Below are 22528 nucleotides of genomic sequence, written 5' to 3'. Positions count from 1 at the left end.
ATAAAAGGGGCTACCATGTCTAGAGGCAAGCATCACAGACTACCCACAAAGGAGGTGAAAGAAGGCCGAGACCCACGCACCCTCATCAACTCTGCTCTGTAGCACCTGCAGAAAGGACGGCCCAAGAAGGCTACGGGCCCCTGAGGAGACAGGAGGAGGTGGCTGTCAATGTTTTCCAGAGGTTGAGAATTAGAACTCTGGAATTTCTGGAAGCCCATTTACACTTCACTTACTATAGTTCCATAATGCTGAGACCAAACTAGGAGTGATGGTAAGCTGGGACTTCTAATTCCCATTAGAATTAGGCTACTCAGCAGAGGTCACCAGAGACCCCTCTTAGTCTTTTAGCACATTGTTTAAATAGGCAAAGGCAGGAGACCCTCTTTGGTGACTTCAAATGATCAGTGCTGCACCTCTGAGATAGAGTGGCTAACAACAAAAATAGACCAAAGAACAAAACAAAACAAAACAAAAAACCACAGTCCTCCTATAAATGCTGGCCCAAAAAAAAGGTAATAGATGAAAACAGAAAGACCCCAAAACTGCTACAATGCTCTATCTGCCTACGGAGGGAATGTACAATATTTACGGAGTGACAGCTACCTGTGACAAGAGTCTAATGGAAATACCGTCATTTCTGTAGAAAGGCTCAAAGCTCATACCAAGAGTGTAGAAATATCAATATATGAGACTCTTTTTTAAGACCAACATGGGGTTCAAACACACAATCCCAATATTAAGAGTTGCACACTCAGGGGCGTCCAAGTGGCTCAGTCATTAAGCGTCTGCCTTTGGGTAAGGTCATGATCCCAGAATCCTGGGATCAAGCCCCGTGTTAGGCTCCCTGCTCAGCAGGAGGCCTGCTCTCTCCCTCTCCCACTCACCCTGTTTGTGTTGCCCCTCTTACTATGCCTCTCTCTGTCAAATAAATAAATAAAATCTTTAAAAAAAAAAAAAAAGAGTTGCACACTCTACCAACTTAGCCAGCCAGGTGAGCCCATATGAAAGACTCTTATCCACAAAAGGAACCACTTCCTACGTAACCATAAAGGGGACCGATGAACTACTGGGAGATAAGAAAAAGAGCCAGTAGTTGTAAAACTGTGGTTACAGAGTGTCCTTAAGGTCTGCCATTAGGTATGCAGAAGACAAGGGAGACAAACCAGTAACTCTCTGGATGTTCAATTCGACCTCAAACAACAGAGCTCCACTGTCATCTATTTAAATGTCCCCATTAACATTTTAGTTAGATTTTTCTTTAAAGATTTTATTTATTTATTTGACAGAGAGAGAACACAAGTAGGCAGAGAGGCAGGCAGAGAAAGAGGGGGACGCAGGCTCCCTGCTGAGCAAAGAGCCCGATGTGGGGCTCGATCCCAGCACCCTAGGATCATGACCTGAGCCAAAGGCAGCAGCTTAACTGACGGAGCAGCCCAGGTGCCCCTACTTAGATTTTTTATTAGGAAAATAAATCCCTTTGAGATTTTATTAGGAAAATCATCCTCCTGAGAACAGGGTTTGTATCTTCATGCAGCTATGAAGACCTGCCAGAGTGCTTTCTAGAGAGAAGAGGCTGTTTACTGATGCCCTGGGTGTAATGGTTCATATTACAGGATTCCTAGAACTCCTTGGTGATTCTGCAGTCAAATGCTCTACCACTGAGCTATACCCCCACTCCTTGGTGATTCTGGATGAACTACCATCTCGTGGGATAATTAACTATTAGAAAAAAACGTCAATGTTCTTGTAACTTATAAACTTACTAGAAGAACAATTCAGACTGTTCAAAGAAAGAGACTCCAATTCGAGACAATAATTTTTTTTAAATAAAACATCCCACCCACAACGGTAACGTGTCAAGAGTCAAGTAACCCAATTTTGTACATCCGTGATTCATAAAAAGAAAAAATATCTTGGTTAAGAAGAATTGGTTAAGAAGAAAAATGCGCAGGTTAAGCATCTGCCTTTGGCTCGGGTCACGATCCCAGGGAATCCCTGGTCCTGGGATCAAGCCCCGTGGCAGGCTCCCTGCTCAGTGTGGAGTCTGCTTCTCTCTCTCCCTCTGCCTCCTCCTCCCTCCTCATGCTCTGTCTCTCACTCTCTCTGTAAGATAAATAAATAAAATCTTTTTTTAAAAAAGAAAAAAACCTGTATAATAATAGAAGGAAATTGAGGACTAGAATTTCTGGAAAGGTAGTTAAGATGAAACACTGTGTGACGCATATGTAGGAATTCACATTTGGTTTATAGAAACTGTCTTGGTATTACCTCTGACCATAGTAGCTTTCAAAGAATTGTTCTTTCCATGGCTCTACTTTTTTCTCCTTCTCAATCTCTTGGCGAATTCTCACCTGCATCTCAGGTGTAAACTCACCTGTAATGTAAAAAAGGAAAAAAAAGGATATTGAACAAAAATATGCTTTTTTTAAACTTTTAAATATTTGTAAAAAACTGGTGCAGGACACATTGAGATATCACCTTACACCAGTTAGAATGGCCAAAATTAACAAAACAGGAAACAACATGTGTTGGAGAGGATGTGGAGAAAGGGGAACCCTCTTACACTGTTGGTGGGAATGCAAGTTGGTGCAGCCTCTTTGGAGAACAGTGTGGAGATTCCTCAAGAAATTAAAAATAGAGCTTCCCTATGACCTTGCAATTGCACTCTTGGGTATTTACCCCAAAGACACAGATGTCGTGAAAAGAAGGGCCATTTGTACCCCAATGTTTATAGCAGCAATGGCCACAGTCGCCAAACTATGGAAAGAACCAAGATGCCCTTCAACGGATGAATGGATAAGGAAGATGTGGTCCAGATACACTATGGAGTATTATGCCTCCATCAGAAAGGATGAATACCCAACTTTTGTAGCAACATGGACGGGACTGGAAGAGATTATGCTGAGTGAAATAAGTCAAGCAGAGAGAGTCAATTATCATATGGTTTCACTTATTTGTGGAGCATAACAAATAGCATGGAGGACAAGGGGCGTTAGAGAGGAGTAGGGAATTTGGGTAAATTGGAAGGGGAGGTGAACCATGAGAGAATATGGACTCTGAAAAACAATCTGAGGGGTTTGAAGTGGCGGGGGGGTGGGAGGTTGGGGTACCAGGTGGTGGGTATTATAGAGGGCACGGCTTGCATGGAGCACTGGGTGTGGTGAAAAAATAATGAATAATGTTTTTCTGAAAATAAATAAATTGAGAAAAAAAGAGTAAATAAATGCTAATTTTCCCATCTTAAAAAAAAAAAAAAATCTGGTGCAGGAGTCAGAATACTATCATGTGTAAGTTAGAGAAATTTCCCCCAATTCCTCACTGGAAAGGAGCCCCTAGAAGCCCCTGGGGGACATCCAGTGCTTACACACCACGGTGAGCAGTTGCCAGTGCTCAGCTGCGGCCACCTGTGCCTTTCCTGGGCTCTCTTACCGCACCTCCCTCCCACTCCAAACATCATACTCCCTACAGATTTATCACTAACCTTGAATTTGTCGTTTCTTAAAGAGTCACAGGGTTTCAGTAAATAATGCCATTGGGCATTCTGTAATTTTAAAGTTCTGCTTCCCTTAGGCAAGTTGTATTTTGTGCCTTTTGTCTTGTACTGCATAATGAACAGCTGTGACCCGGGACCCAGCTTCCAGGCAGCTGAGGTTCCACTAAAACGGCAGGTAGTTATCTGGAGTGGTCAGTTTTCTAACTGCTCCAGAAATTATACCGTTCTAGTGCCCTGGCATAAGGCACTGAACATGCCAATGACCGCACCGCTCTGAATATGACATTTACTTGCATATACCACCAACTACCTCCATCCCTCCCACTCCGACGGCAGAGGACACCTGAATCTCTTGGGTAGGCCATCTTCAAACTGCGGCTCAGAAAACCTGCTCTTTTTTATACTCTAATACCCAGGACGTCAAGGAAAAATAGAAACGGTAGTGTTCAAGTTTAGGTTTCTTCAGGGTAAAAGAATAGAGAGGAAAAGTGTTGAAGGACATAGTCCTGGGCACGGGAGTAGAAAAGAGGACTTTGCCTGTCAGAATCTAACCCAGAACTACTTTTTCAGGGAGTCTGTTGTATACGAGAGAATGAGGAATAAAACATACTGACTTCTGTTCACATGTGTACAGTGTTCAAAGTTTTTGCTGCTCATAAAATATGATCATATGACTAGGCACAGCAGTGACTGCTCATATGCAAAAAGAGAAAAGAAAAAGAAAAAGAGAAAGAAAAGAAACACTGATAACAATCAAAGTACCACTGATGACATTACCTACTTTAAAAAACTGGGTGGTGGGGGAACCAGGGGGCGCGAGCGCCTGGGTGAGTCCTGATTCGGCTAAGGTCATGATCTCAGCGTCCAGAGATCAAGCCCTGCTTCCAGCTCTGCACTGAGCCTAGAGCTTGCTTAAGATTCTTTCTGTCCCTCAGTCTCCCTCCCTCTGGCTACTGTTTGGTCTCTCTTTCTCTCAAAAACAAAACAAAACAAAACAAATGAAACAAACAAACAAAAAATTGGGAGTTAGGCAGGGCAAAAATCCTTCATCAAATTATTCTTAAAGAAAGGTAATAGTAATATGTATGTTTTAAAGTGTTTATGTAATTGCAGTTCAGGGGGAAAAAAAAAAGTGGTCTTTGCTCAAGGAAATCTTTAAGAGACAGGACCAGAGTAATCAGTGAGAAAAGAAAGCATCTCTACACAGAATTGCTTCCCCCCACCCTGCCCAAAAACCACAGGAAGGCAAATGTCAACATTGCAGTCAACAATACAGATGTTAATTAGTTGGTCAAGTAACTCTAAATGCTACTGATCTGACAAAATGTCAGCAAGGAGTAGCATTCCTAATGCTCTCCTTAGAAGTGTATTCATTTTAAAGCTTCTCACAGTTGTTTTAGGCTATGTCTTGGTACACCTTCATGTGACCTTCCAAGTGTTAGTTTGTACTCCACGTGTACTGAAAAACAAACATAAGAGAACACTGTAACTCTAATTCTGTACTCTGCTTATTAAAATTTCAATTCCTAGGCATTCACCTAGAATTACTGAATCAAAATCTTTAGGAAGAGGGACTAAAAAATCTATTTTTTTAGTTTCCCTAAATTCAAAGGTGACTTTGAATTCTTGAAGAAACATTGCTAGACTCCACCTGGAGCCAGACCTGGTTACATAGGATCCAGACAAAAGTCAGTATAGGGTTCCACACAGGATAGCTAGTTCTATGCTACGGAAACATCCTGTCCTTAGCCTACTAAAATTGCTCAAAAACTCGCTGAGGCACAGAGGTGCCAACATGCCCTCACAGTAGCTCCAAGTACATACACAATCTAGGAGGTACAAAGTTTGAACATTTACCTTCTGAGAGTCTTTCCTTCCAGCCTTGGGCTGCTGAAGTGAAGAACTCATTGTTAAGGGCTGAGCCATTTAACTTCATCAGACCATCTGGACCAACCTGGGTCAAAGAACAAGCCAAGAGAAGCTTACAAAGAAAGCCAAATGCATCATGTGGAATTGTACTTTCTTTCATTTTAGAGAAGAATGTATATACATTTAATTGTATAGAAACCTGACTATATCATCCTGGATACTTAATGTATCACATTTTCTAATACATTTCTTTCCTGATTACCTCTCCTCCCTTCTTTCAATTCCATTCCCCATTAAGTATACTCAAAGAATTGGGGCGCCTGGGTGGCTCAGTTGGTTAAGCAACTGCCTTCGGCTCAAGTCGTGATCCTGGAATCCCGGAATCTAGTCCCGCATCGGTCTGCCTGCTCGGCAGGGAGTCTGCTTCTCCCTCTGACCCTTCCCTTTCTCGTGCTCTCTCTCTCTCAAATAAATAAAATCTTTTTTTAAAAAAGTATACTCAAAGAATCATCTGCAAACAAGTAAATTTACATGTAAGAAGGTTTCTCCCTGGGAGGTTTATTATTTCTCTTATAAAACCATGACCAAGCTTTGAATCTTCTTATTCTCACGTAACACACTGGGGAAGTCTCTCCAAGTCGACTGGCAGAGTGTTCGCTCCTTCCTAACAGCCACACATGTGTCAACGTAGGCATGCACCTCAATTCATCCCCCAGTTTCGTAATCATAAACACACACCTTGTTTCCAGTACTTTCCCATAATCAACCAAGCTGCAGTAAGCATTCTGGCAAAGATGAATACACTAGAGCTTTTACTTCTGTAGAATAAACTCTAAAAGCAACTTAATATCTGTGTCTATAACTAGGTATTGTTAGATTATTTTCCAAAAAGGCTACAATTCGTATTTCCACCTGAAATATAAGAGTGTACTCTTTGTCCTGTGAACAATATACATTAACGAGACTATTTAATTTCTGCCATTCTAATGGGTTTAAAAAATGGTAAAAATTTCCTTTATCTTGACTACTGGAGTTTTGTTCATCTTTTTGCATATTTATTAAATATTTAGATTTGCCATCTTGTGAAATGCTTATCATTATGTATATTTTTCCAAAAGGCTACTTATTTTTATTATCAATTTGTGAGGATCCCTTACATACTGTTCATAGTAAAACTGTCACATCCGCAAAAAATACTTTCTCTCATTTATCTGCCTAGGGACTTGATTTGTGGTATCTTGCCAAAAGGTTTTAAGACTCTTTCTATTAAAGATTTTAGATTTCCTATCATGGTTTAGAACCATAAATCTTATTTAAGGACATAAAACACAGATCTGAAAAAGATTTAGACAGAAAAGTTGAGTAAAATTGCCATTCTCCCCACAGTTAATATCGACATTCCAATCAGAACCCCTATGCAGAGCTGTCATTAGAAAATGATTTTCAAGCTCATAAGGAAAAAACAAGAAAAACCACCTTTCCAATTTTTAAACATACCACATACGAAGCCACTGCAGTTGAAAGTCTTATTACTAACACTTGAAGGAACAAAGAAACAAGTGGAAGATGAGAGAGTATGCATAAACACACACTGCTTATAACTGAAGAGAATACATAATGAAGATGGGATTTCGAACTGTGAGAAAAAGATGGCTGTATCAAATACGTAGTGGTGAAACAAGAGGCTATTAATAAGCAGAAAATACAGTTGAACCCCGATTTCAGAGCACTATAAAAAAAAATCCTAGGTAGATTAAAAATCCCCCAGTTTTAAAAATGTAACCGTTTAAAAAAATGTAACCCATAAGTCAAAAACAATTTTTTCAGAGAAAATTTAAGTAACTACTGGGACATCCTAGCAAATGAGGAACTCTTCCCCACCAGCCTCACTTTCTATACCTATCAGGGCCCACATTATCTGCCCCCACATCCTCACTCCCGCCCAGCTCTAGAGCAGAAACTGGTGAACTTTTCCTGTCAAAGGAGCAACTGCAAGTATTTGAGGCTCTGAAAGGCCACAGGCCCTCTGCTGCCACTACTTAACATATGCCGCTGCGGCACGAACACAGCTCTATGCCACATGTAAACTAACGCCAGTGACCGTATGTGGATAAAACTTTATTCACAAAAACAGGCAGTGGGCTAAAACTGGCCCAAGTTTGCTGACTGCTGACTTGTTCTCTAGAAAGTGGCCAGAGGGGTGACAGTTTCCCCTGTAAGAACAGGTCATCTGACCTCTGCTTGAATGGTCCAGAAACGAGCAAGTTACCCCATCATAAGTCAGTCCATTTCAACAGCTACAGCTGTTTAAAAAAATGTTACTTTAACTTCACATCTGCTTTCTGGAGAAACAAGTTTAGCTGTTTCCTATGACAGATCTTTAAATATATCTAGATAGGTGCTTTAATCCATTCCCCTCCGTATTCTTTTCTCTGGTCTAAATTATGTCTTTGTACTTCATGGCTGGGCACTCAGACAATGAAATATGGTTTTCGATGTTCTGTCCTAGTAATAACCAGGATTCTACAAGCACCCTAAATTGCATCGGACAGTGAAGTTGACTGGAGCTCCATACTTCTAGACATAAGGACGTTGTTTCTCAAATTACCATGTGTTCTCACCATACTAAAAAAAGGCCAAGTAATGTCCTATTAAGAACTTCCCACCAGCCTGAACTCCATGGGAAATTGAATAGATAAATTATAAAGTCCCTTTTCATTCTAGAATTTTATGTGGCAATCCTTCTTCTGAGAGAGGATAAGGGCCATTAGTCAAAAGACCATTCTAAGAAACCTGCACTAGAGTTCATAGACCTTTAGTTAGGTCCGAGCATATTCCCAACCTAATAACCTGAGCATTTAAAAAAAGGATGAGAGCAAACCCCAATGAGAAGTTCTTTAAAAAGTTTGCAGAAATCTCAGCCGCCTAACTTGTTCAAACCAAAAGGTGGGCATCCCCAAAGCTGTTAATTTCCCCCAAGAAGTTTTAAGGAGGGAGAAGCAGTAGCTGGGAAGGAGCAGCTCTACTTTCTTCTTTACCCCATTGCTGGTAGTGTAGCTCACTTACTTGCTCTCCGGGGAAATGGAATCTAACCTGCTTTCCTATGTGCTAACTCACATCATTACGCTACTGAAACTAACATCAGTACAGTTTAATAGAAAGATGATATTCTGAGTTAGAAATATTTTATTTTTGACACAGTCAATTAGCTAAGATGAGGTATATACCTTACTCCTCTTTAATCTCTTACCACAAAACAGGGTATAAATTTAGTTTTCATACTGTTAACTTGGGAAAATGCCTCTCTTTCATCTTGCTTTTATAATGATTAGGAAAAGAGGGGAGAGCCCATCAGGTTACTTTGAACAGAGTATGTGTTTGGAAATAATAAAAAAACCTTTAGAATTAAATAAACCTTAGAAAATCACAATGATTCTATCTTCCTTTTGTAGAGGAGGAAACAGATGATCAGAAGGGGGAGTGACTTGCTAGTCACTCTTTCCTTGATAAAAGCTTAAATCTCAGTTCTTGACCTTATTACTGCCCAGTCTTAATCTCTCTGGTCCCTACCCAGAGATACCAAATACCTTTGGTATTTCTTCTAGCTATCTTTTTTTAAAGAGTATAAACTATATTCGGTTTTCAAAGTTCTCAATAATGAAGGCAATAAATGTTTTTGTTTTTAAAAAAATCGAACAAAAGAATGAAATAATTAACATTCTTACTCTTTAAAAAAATCCATTCAAAAAATCCTTGTTCAAGGTCTTAGGCAAGACAACTCTTCCTCTTCGACTGTATTCATTGAATACCTCACTTACTAATATGATAGCTACATAAAGTTTATTCCATGATCTTGACATTCTGATAAGAGTTTTTTTCTTTCGGGACGCCTGGGTGGCTCAGTTGGTTGGACGACTGCCTTCGGCTCAGGTCGTGATCCTGGAGTCCCGGGATCGAGTCCCACATCAGGCTCCCAGGTCCATGGGGAGTCTGCTTCGCTCTCTGACCTTCTCCTCGCTCATGCTCTCTCTCACTGTCTCTCTCTCTCAAATAAATAAATGAAATCTTTAAAAAAAAAAAAAAAAAAGAGTTTTTTTCTTTCTAAGACTTACAGGGCAAAACTATTACGAATACTTACATAAAAATGTTCTTATTTCTTGTTTTAGCACCTTTGACGCCACTTCTTTATAAGTATATATAAAAAGCTATTTTAAAAGTTTTAAGGAGTGCTAAAGGGGATGTGAAGAAAGCTTCAGAAGGGTTTTTGAGAACTGCTTATGCGTGAAAATAACACACCTGTCGATCCACCTCTGGAAGCAGTAGAAGAAGTCGCTGCTGGCAGTCTCCAGGAAGGACGGAAAAGGTGTGCTTATTGATCAGCGCTCGAAGGTTTGTATTCACCAGAATGGAGTCTGGGGTCTCAACATCAATTTCAGCACATTTAGTCCTTTTCATTTGCCCTACAAAACAGGGGCAAAGAATCATTTGGGCCTCCTTTACATTCTTCTTTCTATTTTAAGTATAGCTTACACTGCAGTGCAAAAAAAAAAATCACAATTGTAACTACTTTAAATATCACACGGTGAAGAAGGAACACTTAAAAAGGAGAAATTTCTTCTAAGACAAAACAAAAGCAAGGCATGACACATACACAAAATCATCAAAAAAAATCCAGGGGCGCCTGGGTAGCTCAGTGGGTTAGGGCCTCTGCCTCCGGCTCAGGTCATGATCTCAGGGTCCTGGGATCCAGTCCAACATCAGGCTCTCTGCTCAGCGGGGAGCCTGCTTCCTCCTCTCTCTCTGCCTGCCTCTCTGCCTACTTGTGATCTCTGTCTGTCAAATAAGTAAATAAAAATATTTTAAAAAAGAAATACAGAAAAATTCAAATCTATATATAATATATCATCCTGAGATCTGTTTTCCTTTGCCATCGGAATTTTTTCATTAATTTTAATTCTGATTACGTAAAAATGTTTTAACTGTAGAGCTTAGTGGTTTCAAGAAACCTGGTCACTATCAAAAGGTTACAGTCATGACAAAAAATATTATAAACAAAAGACTAACTTGCCAAAAACATTTGCAAATCCTGACAAAACTTTACAATTCTTCATATTAAAAGTGCATCTAGGGGCGCCTGGGTGGTTCAGTGGGTTAAAGCATCTGCCTTCGGCTCAGGTCATGATCTCAGGGTCCTGGGATCCAGCCCCGCATCAGGCTCTCTGCTCAGCAGGGAGCCTGCTTCCTCCCCTCTCTCTCTCAGCCTGCCTCTCTGACTACTTGTTATCTGTCAAATAAATAAATAAGTGCATCTAGGGGCACCTGGGTGGTTCAGTAGGTCAGCTCAGGTCATGATCTCAAAGTCCTGGGACAGAGCCCCACATGCACGCCCTGCTCAGTGGGGAGTCAGCTTCTCCCTCTTCCTCTGTGCTTCCCCCACCCCACCGTGGCTTGTACACTCTCTCTTTTTGCCTCTCTCTCAAATAAATAAATAAAATTTTTAAAAATAAATTAATAAATGTGCATCCACATGGGGTGCCTGGCTGACTCAGTTGGTAGAACATGCGACTCTTAATCTCTGGGTTGTTGAGTTCAAGCCCCACACTAAGCATAGAGCTCACTTTAAATTAATAAACAGACTGGTAGATATTTTTTTTAAAAAGTTTAAGGGCATCTATAAATCAACATGGAAAAGAAATATTACCATGAGAAAAATGAGCACAGGTAATTAATAGTTGGCTAACCATAAACAAATCCTATGGTATTAGTTTTTTTTTTTTTTTGAGGATTTTACTTATTTATTCGACAGACAGAGATCACAAGTACACAGAAAGGCAGGCGGAGGGGGTAGGGGGAGAAGCAGGCTCCCCACTGTGCAGAGCCTGATGCAGGGCTCGATCCCAGGACCCTAAGATCATGACGTGAGTCGAAGGCAGAGGCTTTAACTCACTGAGCCACCCAAGTCCCCGAAATTTTTTTAAATGCCCATTAAACCAATGAACACTTTTGTCTATCAAAATGGCAGATATTGCAATATAATGATGAAACTACACACAGAAAAAGCAAAGACAATTGTCAAATACTGTTGATGTGTCCCAAATTAATATAATCTTACTGGAAGAAAATTTGTAACAGATGGCAAAATTTAATTGCAAGGAATCTAAGATCCAGAAATTTCACGTTTAGAAATACATGCACAAAGCTACACAATCCTGGATGTGGATAACCTCTGCTCCTGGCTGAAGGTGAAACAAAAGTAATCTCTCCTAAGAGGAAAGGATTTCCCTTAAGTTAGGCCCATAGGATCTTACAAATTAAAATCCAGCACTATCTCACACAGAGACTGCCCTGACAAACCACCAGACATTCTACCATGACAGAGTCAACAGAAACCAAAAATAAAAGGTTTAGACCTAAAAGTACTGCTACCACTGAAACTGTCAGGCATAAAATACTGAACAGTGCAGAATGAAATGATTAAAGAAATAAAGCATGTGACTGTAAAAATGGGGATAAAATAATCAGGAATGAAAACAATCAGGTCTCAGTAAATTCCACATAATGATCAGTAACAGCAGCACTAAACACTTCTAGAAGCTTCACTAGTGCTGGGCATTATTCTAAACACTGATAGGTGTTCACTCACTTATTTTTCACATAACCCTAGAAAGTGAGTCGCTACTACTGTACATTTCACAGATCAAGAAAATGAGGCTCAGACCTGGTAACTTGCCCAAAATTGTACTGCTAAGTTAGAGTGCAGGAATTCGAACCCAGCACTGGGGCTTCGGACTCTGATTTTATCACTGTATAGAGGCAGAGCCATCATAAACGGCATGAACTCTGACTACTAAGTATTTAAGTTAAGGGTTCATAACAGAAACATAAAATACATACATATTTTCTAAAGACCTTATTTTTTTTTTTTTTAAGATTTTATTTATTTATTTGACAGATATCACAAGTAGGCAGAGAGGCAGGCAGAGAGGCCGATGCGGGGCTCTATCCCAGGACCCTGGGACCATGACCTGAGCGGAAGGCAGAGGCTTAACCCACTGAGACACCCAGGTACCCCTAAAGATCTTATTATTAAGTAATCTCTACACCCACTGTGAGGCTTAAACCCACAACCCTGAGACCAAGAATCACATGCTTCATACACAGAACCAGCCAGGTGCCCCCAAATCCCAATATATATCTTTAAATTTTTTATTTAAATTCAATTTAATTAACATACTGGATTATCAGTTTCAGAGGTAGAATTTAGTGATTCATCAATTGCATACAACACCCAGTGCTCATAACATCAAGTGCCCTCTTTATTTTTATTTATTTATTTATTTTTTTAAGTGCCCTCTTTAATAGGCAGAGAGAGAGAAGGGGAAGCAGGTTCCCTGCTGAGCAGAGAGCCCAATGCCAGGCTCGATCCCAGTATCCTGTGATCATGACCTGAACCAACGGCAGATGCTCTAACCCAATGAGCCACACCCAGGAGCCCTATCTCTTTCGTTTTAAAAAGCTGCACTATATTCCAACACATGCAGCATGATTCATTTAATTACACACCCACTCATAGGTGGTTACCATTTTTTGTTTGCATGAACAATTCTACAAAGGCTCCAGGGAATGAGAATATAGCACCCTAGTTCTGCTCTCCCATATGACTGATGAAATGATAGTATCAGCATTCCTCGGCCAGTTTTCACCATTTGTGGATTCATTCTGTACATTCACATTGGAATCAAAATTTAATTAAAAAAAAAAAAAAAAGATGAGGGCGCCTGGGTGGCTCAGTGGGTTAAGCCGCTGACTTCGGCTCAGGTCATGATCTCAGGATCCTGGGATTGAGCCCCGCATCTGGCTCTTTGCTCAGCAGGGAGCCTGCTTCTCTCTCTCTCTGCCTGCCTCTCTGCCAACTTGTGATCTCTGTCTGCCAAATAAATAAATAAAATGTTAAAATAAATAATAAGTAAAATAAAAAATGAAAAAGAATTCTTGAAATCTGGGAGCACATGGCTGGCTCAGTCAGTGGAGCGTGTGACTCTAAATCTCAAGGTTGTGAGTTCAAGACCAAGTTGGGTACAGAAATTAGTTAAAAATAATAAAATCTTAAAAAAAAAAGAAAAAAGAAAAAAAAGGAGAAATATTCTTTTAATTAATTAATTTATTTCACAGAGAGACACAGTGAGAGAGGGAACACAAGCGGGGGAGTGGGAGAGGGAGAAGCAGACTTCCCGAGGAGCGGGGAGCCTAACACAGGGCTCGATCCTAGGACTCCGGGATCATGACCTGAGCTGAAGGCACATGCCTAACAACTGGGTCACCTAGGCAGCCCAAAGAATTCTTAAAATCCAAACTTGCTGTTCTGGGACTGATTTAAATTTTAATTATAGTGCTTTTGGAAAATGACGCTACATTTGGGGATGTAGAGGCATTTCCGGTCCCGCAGGAGCTGTGGCTCAGGTGCCCTGGTGCCTGCAGAGAGCAGGACCTATTGAATTTGTTCCTGCTCCCCAAGAACATGCTTAAGTGACAGGTAAGGCAGGAAAGGAAATAATTTAAAGATTACCAGGCACAATTTAAGAACCTAGTCTACAACTTGCGGGAGGTACCAGCTTCTTTGCCTTACTGTCCTCCTTCCAGCAGCCGGACAACTTCCTTGTAAACGTTGGTTTGCTTCTGGGTGGATTATAAAATGGTGCATTTTTGTTAGAGGCAGTATCTGCCATAAACTAAGCATACCCTTTGATCATCAATTCCACTACCAAAGATTAAAAATATTCATAAATTACATACTTATAGAAGGTATACTAATATGTCAAACCCAGAGTTTGATCTCATGGCCCTGAGACCATGACTTGAACTGAAATCAAGAGTAAGATGCTTAACTTCATTGAGCCACCAGGCGGCTTTTTTGTTTGTTTGTTTTTTAAGATTTTATTTATTTATTTGACATACAGAGATCATAAGTAGGCAGAGAGACAAGTGGAGAGAGAGGAGGAAGCAGGCTCCCTGCTGAGCAGAGAGCCCGATGCAGGGCTCGATCCCAGGACCCTGAGACCATGACCTGAGCCAAAGGCGGAGGCTTAACCCACTGAGCAAACCCAGGCACCCTCTTATTTTTTAATGAAGAATTTCATAAAAACAAACCAATAAAAGCACAGTCTGAAAATATTATTAATTCTGTTGTCACACTTAACAGCTTGGAAGGGGCTGGAACCTATAAATGGGTCTGGTATAAACTAATCCTATGAATTTTGTCAGCACTGCTACACATTTTTAGCCTCTATTCTGCTACTGAGATGTTTATCAATCCAATTCTTGCATCTCTGTATATGAAGTATTTTCTTTCTCTTTGGTTGCTTTTTTGGAATCTTCTCATTATTCTGGGTGTTTTAAAATTTGAAAGAACGCCCTTGGAACAGGTTTCCTTTTATTCATGTTTCTTTCTTTCTTTCTTTTTTTAAAGATTTTCTTTATTTGACAGAGAGAAAGAGATCACAGGTAGGCAGAGATAGGCAGAGAGAGAGGGGGAAACAGGCTGCTCACTGAGCAGAGAGCCCGATGCAGGGCTTGATCCCAGGACCCGGAGATCATGACCTGAGCGTAAGGCAGAGGCTTAACCCACTAAGCCACTCAGGCACCCTTTATTCATGTTTCTTGACACCAATTATGAACTTTCATCTTGGGAATCTGCGGCTTTTAATTCTCTGGAATTTTATTATTTCGCTTATTATCTTAACCCCTCTTTCAATTTCTGTTCTTTCTGATGGTCCTACCATTTTTTAAAATTTTATTTATTTGTCAGAGAGAGAGAGAGCACAAGGAGGGGGGGAAAGCAGACAGAGGGAGAGGGAGAAGCGGGCTCCCTGTGGGCTTGATCCCAGGATCCTGGGATCGTGACCTGAGCTGAAGGCAGACCTTAACCGACTGAGCCACCCAGGTGCTCCATCTATTATTACATTTTATTTCGGTTACCTTCTTATTAATACCCTGGAACTCTTTGCTTATTTTTCAGTTTTTAAAACCGCAGTCTGTTCTTTCATGGATGCAGTATCATCTTTTATATCTTTCTGTGGGTATTACAGTTTTTGAAGTTATTTGTTTTAAATCTTCTGGAATTGCCTGTTTCTTCTGAATCTGGATTTCAGATTCTGTGTCTTATGATGGAGGTCTTCTTCAAAGGTAATCATAAATAATCACAATGGAAAGGCATTAAGGGCTGACTCAAAATTGTGGATGGATAGGTGAGTCTTACAGAATTGTGTGCTTCCCAGAAGTGTGACCAAGATGATTTCTATTTAGCTGGGAATCTATAAATTTGCCTTCAGATGTTTTCCTGTAGGCTATTCATTTTTTTTTTTTTTAAAGATTGTATTTATTTATTTGGCAGAGAGAGAGAGAGAGCACAAGTAGGGGGAGAAGCAGGGAGAAGGAGAAGCAGGCTCCTCGCTGAACGGGGAGTCCAATGCGGGGCTCAATTCCAGGACCCTGGGATCAAGACCTGAGCCACCCAGATGCCCTAAGGCTATTCAATTTCTTAAGGCACCAATCCACCCATCTGCTGCTGGAACACAGCTGGGGCTGGAAGGAAGCTGTAGTGACAGAAATATGCCTTACTACTAGCATTCTGGAAGCCAAGCAGAAAGATCACTATTGGTGTTTCTATTTTTCTTGATTTCCCTGATTTCAGTATACTGTCTCATTATCTGCCATTAGCCATGAGTGGTATCTCTGAGTTTGAAGTCTGTACGGTTGCATGTCACCTCAAAAATAAACCACTTGGGGCGCCTGGGTGGCTCGGTGGGTTAAAGCCTCTGTCTTCGGCTCAGGTCAGGGTCCTGGAATTGAGCCCTACATCGGGCTCTCTGCGCAGCAGGGAGCCTGCTTCCTTCTCTCTCTGCCTGCCTCTCTGCCTACTTGTGATCTCTGTTTGTCAAATAAATAAATAAAGTCTTTAAAAAAATAAAATAAAATAAACCACTTATCTCCTGCCAGGGTGAGGCATCAAACTGCTTCCTATTAACCTTCAAAAAAGGTTCCACTTTTCAAACCTAGACTTCACCCTCCCCGCTACGATATATGAGGTCTCCTATTCTAGACTCTTTCTGGTGTTCTGCAGCCTTAGCTAGCTTGCTTGTTATTGACATCAGCTGCTCGGCATCCAGTTCTCATCAGAGTTTCTTGACACTGCTTGTGCTTGCTGATCTGTTGTCTCCTTGTTTTCTTCACTCTTATTAATCTATCTTTTTTATTTCCGTATTTCCATCTCAGTGGGATTTCAAAGGGAGCAGGAAAAAAGGGTCAGTTTACCATGTTTCATTATGAGTCCTTCTCCTTTTCTGTGCACAGAAGTAAGGCATAAATAATGCCAGACAAAACAACCTACTGCCAGGGACGCCTGGGTGGCGCAGTTGGTTAAACGACTGCCTCCGGCTCAGGGCGTGATCCTGGAGTCCCGGGATCGAGTCCCACATCGGGCTCCCAGCTCCATGGGGAGTCTGCTTCTCCCTCTGACCTTCTCCTCGCTCATGCTCTCTCTCACTGTCTCTCTCTCTCAAATAAATAAAATAAAATCTTAAAAAAAAAAAAAAAAAAAAAAAAATTTAAAAAAAAAAACAACCTACTGCCAAAAAAAAAAACCAAACCCCACAAAAGAGCTGATGAATTTCAAACACGGAGTTGACAAATTAAGATGCAGAACCAAAAGTTTGTAAATTAACTTACTTGTGTGGAGCCTGTCAGACCTCTGGAATGACTTCTTCCCCAAGCCTAGCAAGGGATTTTCCACTTGAACGGAACACGAATAGCTGGAGTTGGAGTTTTGAGGGCTGCTTGACTGCCCATCAGACGGCTTTCCTTCCCATACTGCTAAGAGAAAAAATACATCAGAGACTGGTGACACTGAGGTTATAGATAAAAACCAATCGAACAAGTCATTCAACACAAACTGAAAGGAGTTATGTGTGATGCAATGTGACCCTGCAAATGTGTTTTGAGTCTGCAAGTTCAGAGTTAAAAAGTAAAATAAAATCACTTCCCTCTCCCAACGCATTATTTGCTTCTGGTGGTAAACTTCCCTCCTAACAAAAATGCAAAGTTCTAAAAAAAAAAGAGCAAAGTTCTGCAAGATGCCGTTTAAATTTGGCAGGCCCATATAATCAGCTAGGATAAAAATGCATGGATAATATAATACAAAGTCTGTATCTAATCTGGGGGTTAGATGAAAAACAAAACAACAACAAAAATCCAAACGCCTGTGTTTATATTAATGGAAACGCAAATGTAGCCTATTTTCTTAGGAAAGCTTTTTATCTTTTTTTTTTTTTTCAAGAGCTTTATCATTTTCTTTTTAGAGATTACTTGCATCTTTTTTTTCCCCCCCAAGATTTTATTTATTTATTTGACAAAGAGAAGAGAGAGAGAGAGATCACAAGTAGGCAGGGAGGCAGGCAGAGAGAGAGGAAGAAGTAGGCTCTCCGCTGAGCAGAGAGCCCGATGCGAGGCTCGATCCCAGGACCCTGGGATCATGACCTGAGCCGAAGGCAGAGGCTTTAACCCACTGAGCCACCCAGGAGCCCTGAAAGTTTTTTATCTTTAAAGCAGAGAGCTGGTGAAGAGTTTAGTCTTGGCAACATCACTTTGTAAGGTCACTGTTTAGAGGCATCCAATATCAGTGGGTTAGGCATCTTGGAAGTCAGTCATTGATTTCATTCTAATGTGCCTATTTTGCCAATTTATTTTTTCATAACTGCATGATGATTCTGCATAAAATTTTCCCATGTATCCTGAAAGGATTTATATTGATGATCTGACAATAATTGACTACGTAAAGAAACCCAATAACTTGAAAACAAATGGTAAGGTATACAAATTAGAAAAATAGCCAGAAACATTGGAAAAAGACAGACACCCATGTCTGCCTACCAGGTTTGGTGGGTGCAGAGTCACTGGATGCTTTGACAGTCTTCAGAGAGAGAGGCTGGCTGGAGGAGATGGACATGCTCGGCCTGCATTGCTGTTGCTGCTGCTTCTTTTGCTGTTGCTGTTTCAGAGCCTGTAAAAGAAAACTAATTAGAAGCAATAAAATAAAATAATTTTTTAGTAATAACAGAAACTGAACGATTGCTGTTTAAGTGATGAGCAACATGACGATCATCCAATTTCTCTGAAAGCTTGATATCAAAGTAAACAAGAACCTAAATGAGACCAATTAAATACAAGTCCAAAATGATATTTAAGAGTCGGAATATTTTTTGGCAGTATTACTCTTGTGTATAAATATGAGAATTACTCACAACCATTTTTAGAACTTAAAATCACCAGTAAGGCATGGACTTTCCATACTTGTTGCAGTAAAAAATTAGAGGTTTCCAATCTTTTCTGGAAATAAAATTCTAAGTCCTTCACCAGAAAGAGTACCACTTCCATTAGCTCTATGTAAAAATATAAATATTTAGCTTACATCTATTTCAGAGATGATACACTTGAACAATAGGTGTTAAATAATTACTTGATTCTGATCTCCTGTAAGAGCGGTAAGATTTGGCACAATAACCAAATCCTCAGCAATTTATCGCAACACAGTAAAGAGACGGGAAGGGAAGTCAGAAAATACTAGTTCCAGGAATAGTATAGTTTCTTCTGGCTATTTCAGCATAGTTTCATTTCTATAATGTTTCTAGTTTATATCAAACACAACACTAAACTATTCAGAATGAATAAGAAGACAGTTAGCTTCCTGGAGTTTAGTCATGAAAATATGCAAAGACAACTTTTTAACACAAGGTTTAAAGAAGAAAAAAAAGACACAGAATCTAAGAAAGTAAAGCTACATTTCGGAAAAAGATTGGAAATCTATGACCTTGCTAAATTGCCACTTTAAGCTTTAACCTTCAAGACAATCATGCAAAAAAGGAAAAAAAAAAAAGTGTGGAGTAACTAGCTACTCGGTTCCCACTGCCTCTTCATACTCATTTCCCGCTATGTTCTTTTCTTTTCTTTTTTTTTTTTTAAAGATTTTATTTATTTATTTGACAGAGATCACAAGTAGGCAAAGAGGCAGGCAGAGGGAAGGGGGAAGCAGGCTCCCCGCCAACCAGAAAGCCTGATGTGAGGCTCGATCCCAGGACCCTGGGATCATGACCTGAGTCGAAGGCAGAGGCTTTAACCCACTGAGCCACCCAGGTGCCCCTATGCAAGTATTTTTAAAAGTTAGATGAAATAGACTATTTTTCTAAGAGATATATACAAAATTAAGAAAAATTTTTTTCAGGGCGCCTGGGTGGCTCAGTGGATTAAGCCTCTGCCTTCGGCTCAGGTCATGATCCCAGGGTCCTGGGATCGAGCCCCACATTGGGCTCTCTGCTCAGCAGGGAGCCTGCTTCCCTTCCTCTCTCTCTGCCTGCCTCTCTGCCTACTTGTGATCTCTGTCTGTCAAATAAATAAATAAAATCTTTTAAAAAAAAATTTTTTTTCCAAAATTAGTTCAAAAAGCAGGAATCAAATGAGTAACAGATGAAACTGAAATGTTAAGAAAACACTTAATTGTTTTCCAAAATCTAGAAAAATAAGCAAGCTACCCAACTTATTTTATTAACGCTAGAACCACCCTGATTCCAAAATTGTACAAGTATTATACAAGAAAACAGCAAAATCCAAGCAAAAATCTTAAATAAGAAAAATTCACAACATATTAAAAAATATGTAAGAAACATGTAATTTATTCCTGAAACCTAAGTATATGTTAACATTAGAAAATTTTAGTCATGGAAGTCTATATATTAGCAAATTTAAAGAGAAAAGCTACCTGATCATCCCAATAAATGCTGAAGAAACAAACCTGAAAAGTTCAACACCTATTTATATTTTAAAAACCATAAACATGCACACAAACCTCTTAGCAAATCAGGAACAAATAAAGAGCTTTTAAAACGCGATAAAAAGACTAGCTACCACAAACCTAAAACACACAAATACATAAATTATTAAATCCAAATTGGGAAACTGCATGAAATTTCTCCTTAAAAGGACCTAAAGCCCTTTCAAGAAATTTTCAGTGACTTCTAGAATCATGAATTTGTAATGTAGGAGATAAGACTTGATATACACACATTAGCATGATTACCTGCTTTAGTGCCTTCTTGCTGTGCTTCTGTGACGGAGAAATGACTTTACCTGCTGGAATGGTAGGTGATGGGCAGCCTGACTGGGGAGAGGATGGCTGTGACAGTCTAGACGATACTAATGGAGAGAAAAATGACAATAAATAATGTGGTTATCACAGTTGGTATCAAGCACCATTCCTTCCCCAATCATATGCTGCTACCTGTATTAAGAACTGTGACCAAACACTTTTGGGAAGGATCTTCTTTTTGGAGTTCTACTGCAAACAGCCTCCCTTTTCAGATTATTTCCTCAGAAAGCTCTAGTGAAGGATGATAGGATGGGGAAGGGATGGGTGTTAGTATTCATTACTTTTCATTCTTTGATTTTTTCAATAGATTGACTGAAACAGGAAGCAGAATATAAACCATGAGTCATCAAGTCAGATAAAACCTGAGAAGATTCTAGAGCCTCCTGGATAGTATGTAGGTTCTTAACGTAAATCTAAAGACAACATGATATAGTGAAAGAGCCCTGGGCTGACAGAATGGGTCTTCCTTATCTTTATTTTATTATTTTTTTTAAGATTTTATTTATTTATTTGACAAAAATCACAAGTAGTCAGAGAGGCAGGCAGAGAGAGAGAGGAGGAAGCAAGCTCCCTGCGGAACAGAGAGCCCGATGCGGGGCTAGATCCCTGGACCCTGGGATCATGATCTGAGCCGAAGGCAAAGGCTTTAACCCACTGAGCGACCCAGGCGCCCCTTCCTTATCTTTAAAATGAAGGCAGTACTAGGCCATTCTACCTCAAAAACTCTACTAAAACTTAAATTCTTAATATTCCTTCATCTCTTAAAACCAACAGTTTCCAGCCCACCAGTGGGAGAGGGTGCTTCGGGACTTCTCTCATGGAAGCAATGCACATTTGCACTGGTGTAATTCCTCTCTCCTTCATCACTACTGTCTCAGACCTCATCGGAGCTTGCCCAAACCTTAGACTTACGTGCGTAACAGTTTCAGGAGCCTATACCCTACTATACTAAAATAGCAATTAGATTTTTATGTTCTGTAAAGTTCAGCAGTGCATTACTCATGGTAAGAGGTGACAAATAAAATGCTGATTCAGGCCCCTTAAAAACAGAAATAATAAAAACAGTAATCCCTACTGCCAGTAATGACTCTGGAAGACTAGATGCTTCCTAACACCTTCTCCATTCCACAGTAACTGGACTGAAAAGGCCCAGATAGAAAAATGGCATCTCATGGCGTAACTACAGCGCTTAATGACACCATATAAAGTGTGTTGGTGGGTAGCTACCTGATGTAACAATGCAGAAGCATGGTTCACTGGACTATACACGTTTGGGAAAACAGCTTTTCAACAGATTGTTTTAAGTCCTAAGAAAGGAATACATAGCAGATAACATTTAAAGAGGATGCAACAGCAGACGATACTAAGAAGGTGACTTATCACACCTGGCATACCTGCCTTTGCGCTCCCTCCCTTACGATCTGGTTTATATATGGGAAAGAAATGACATAAAGTACAACATCAAGAAAAAATTCAGTGTGATATATTGTACAAAATACAAAAATAAAGATGAATAATTCCTGAGATAACTGAGCAGCAAAAAGAAACCACATCCTTTGTCTGCTTATGTTGACCAATTTTAAAAAAACAACGGCTTACTCATAGAAGATTTATGTAAGATACAACTCACCTAAAGTGTAAAATTTCAATGGCTTTGGTTAAAAGTTGTGCAGCCATCCCCAGAATCAATATCCACGACCCACAAACATCCTGTACTGGTTGGCTATCACCCCTCTTTTCCCTAACTATGCCCCTAGTGCTATGCAATCACTAATCTACTTTATGTCCCTATACATTTGCCTATTTTAGACCTTTCATATAAATGGAATCAGACAATACAAGCTCTTTTGTCACTGGCTTTTTTTCACTGAGCAGGTTTTAAAGTTTGATCTATACTGAAGCATGGATCAATGCTTCCTTTTTATCATCGAACAATAGACCACTGTATGCGAACGCTGCATTTTGTTCATTCA

The 22528-nt window shown here is 40.0% G+C and overlaps 1 protein-coding gene across 4 annotated transcripts in view; it reads right to left on the bottom strand.

Moving 5' to 3' along the window:
- The window catches only part of ASXL2 (ASXL transcriptional regulator 2), a 131779-nt gene that overhangs the window by 11672 nt on the left and 97579 nt on the right, over nt 1-22528 (bottom strand). For 2 of the 4 annotated variants that reach the window (XM_044261946.1, XM_044261949.1), the window contains 6 exons: nt 20487-20602; nt 18287-18416; nt 17087-17230; nt 9659-9822; nt 5351-5447; nt 2269-2374 (listed from right to left, as the gene is read on the bottom strand). In XM_044261946.1, coding sequence (XP_044117881.1) covers nt 2269-2374; nt 5351-5447; nt 9659-9822; nt 17087-17230; nt 18287-18416; nt 20487-20602 — 757 coding nt within the window. Of the gene's footprint in view, nt 1-2268; nt 2375-5350; nt 5448-9658; nt 9823-17086; nt 17231-18286; nt 18417-20486; nt 20603-20687; nt 20757-22528 lie in introns of those variants that run through there. The other 2 variants (XM_044261950.1, XM_044261948.1) reach the window with 2 other exon arrangements.

The sequence above is a fragment of the Neovison vison genome, chromosome 8, assembly GCF_020171115.1.
Source record: "Neovison vison isolate M4711 chromosome 8, ASM_NN_V1, whole genome shotgun sequence".
Lineage (NCBI taxonomy): Eukaryota > Metazoa > Chordata > Mammalia > Carnivora > Mustelidae > Neogale > Neogale vison.
Note: the sequence above shows the minus strand (reverse complement) of the source record. Positions and strands in the feature narration are given on the sequence as shown.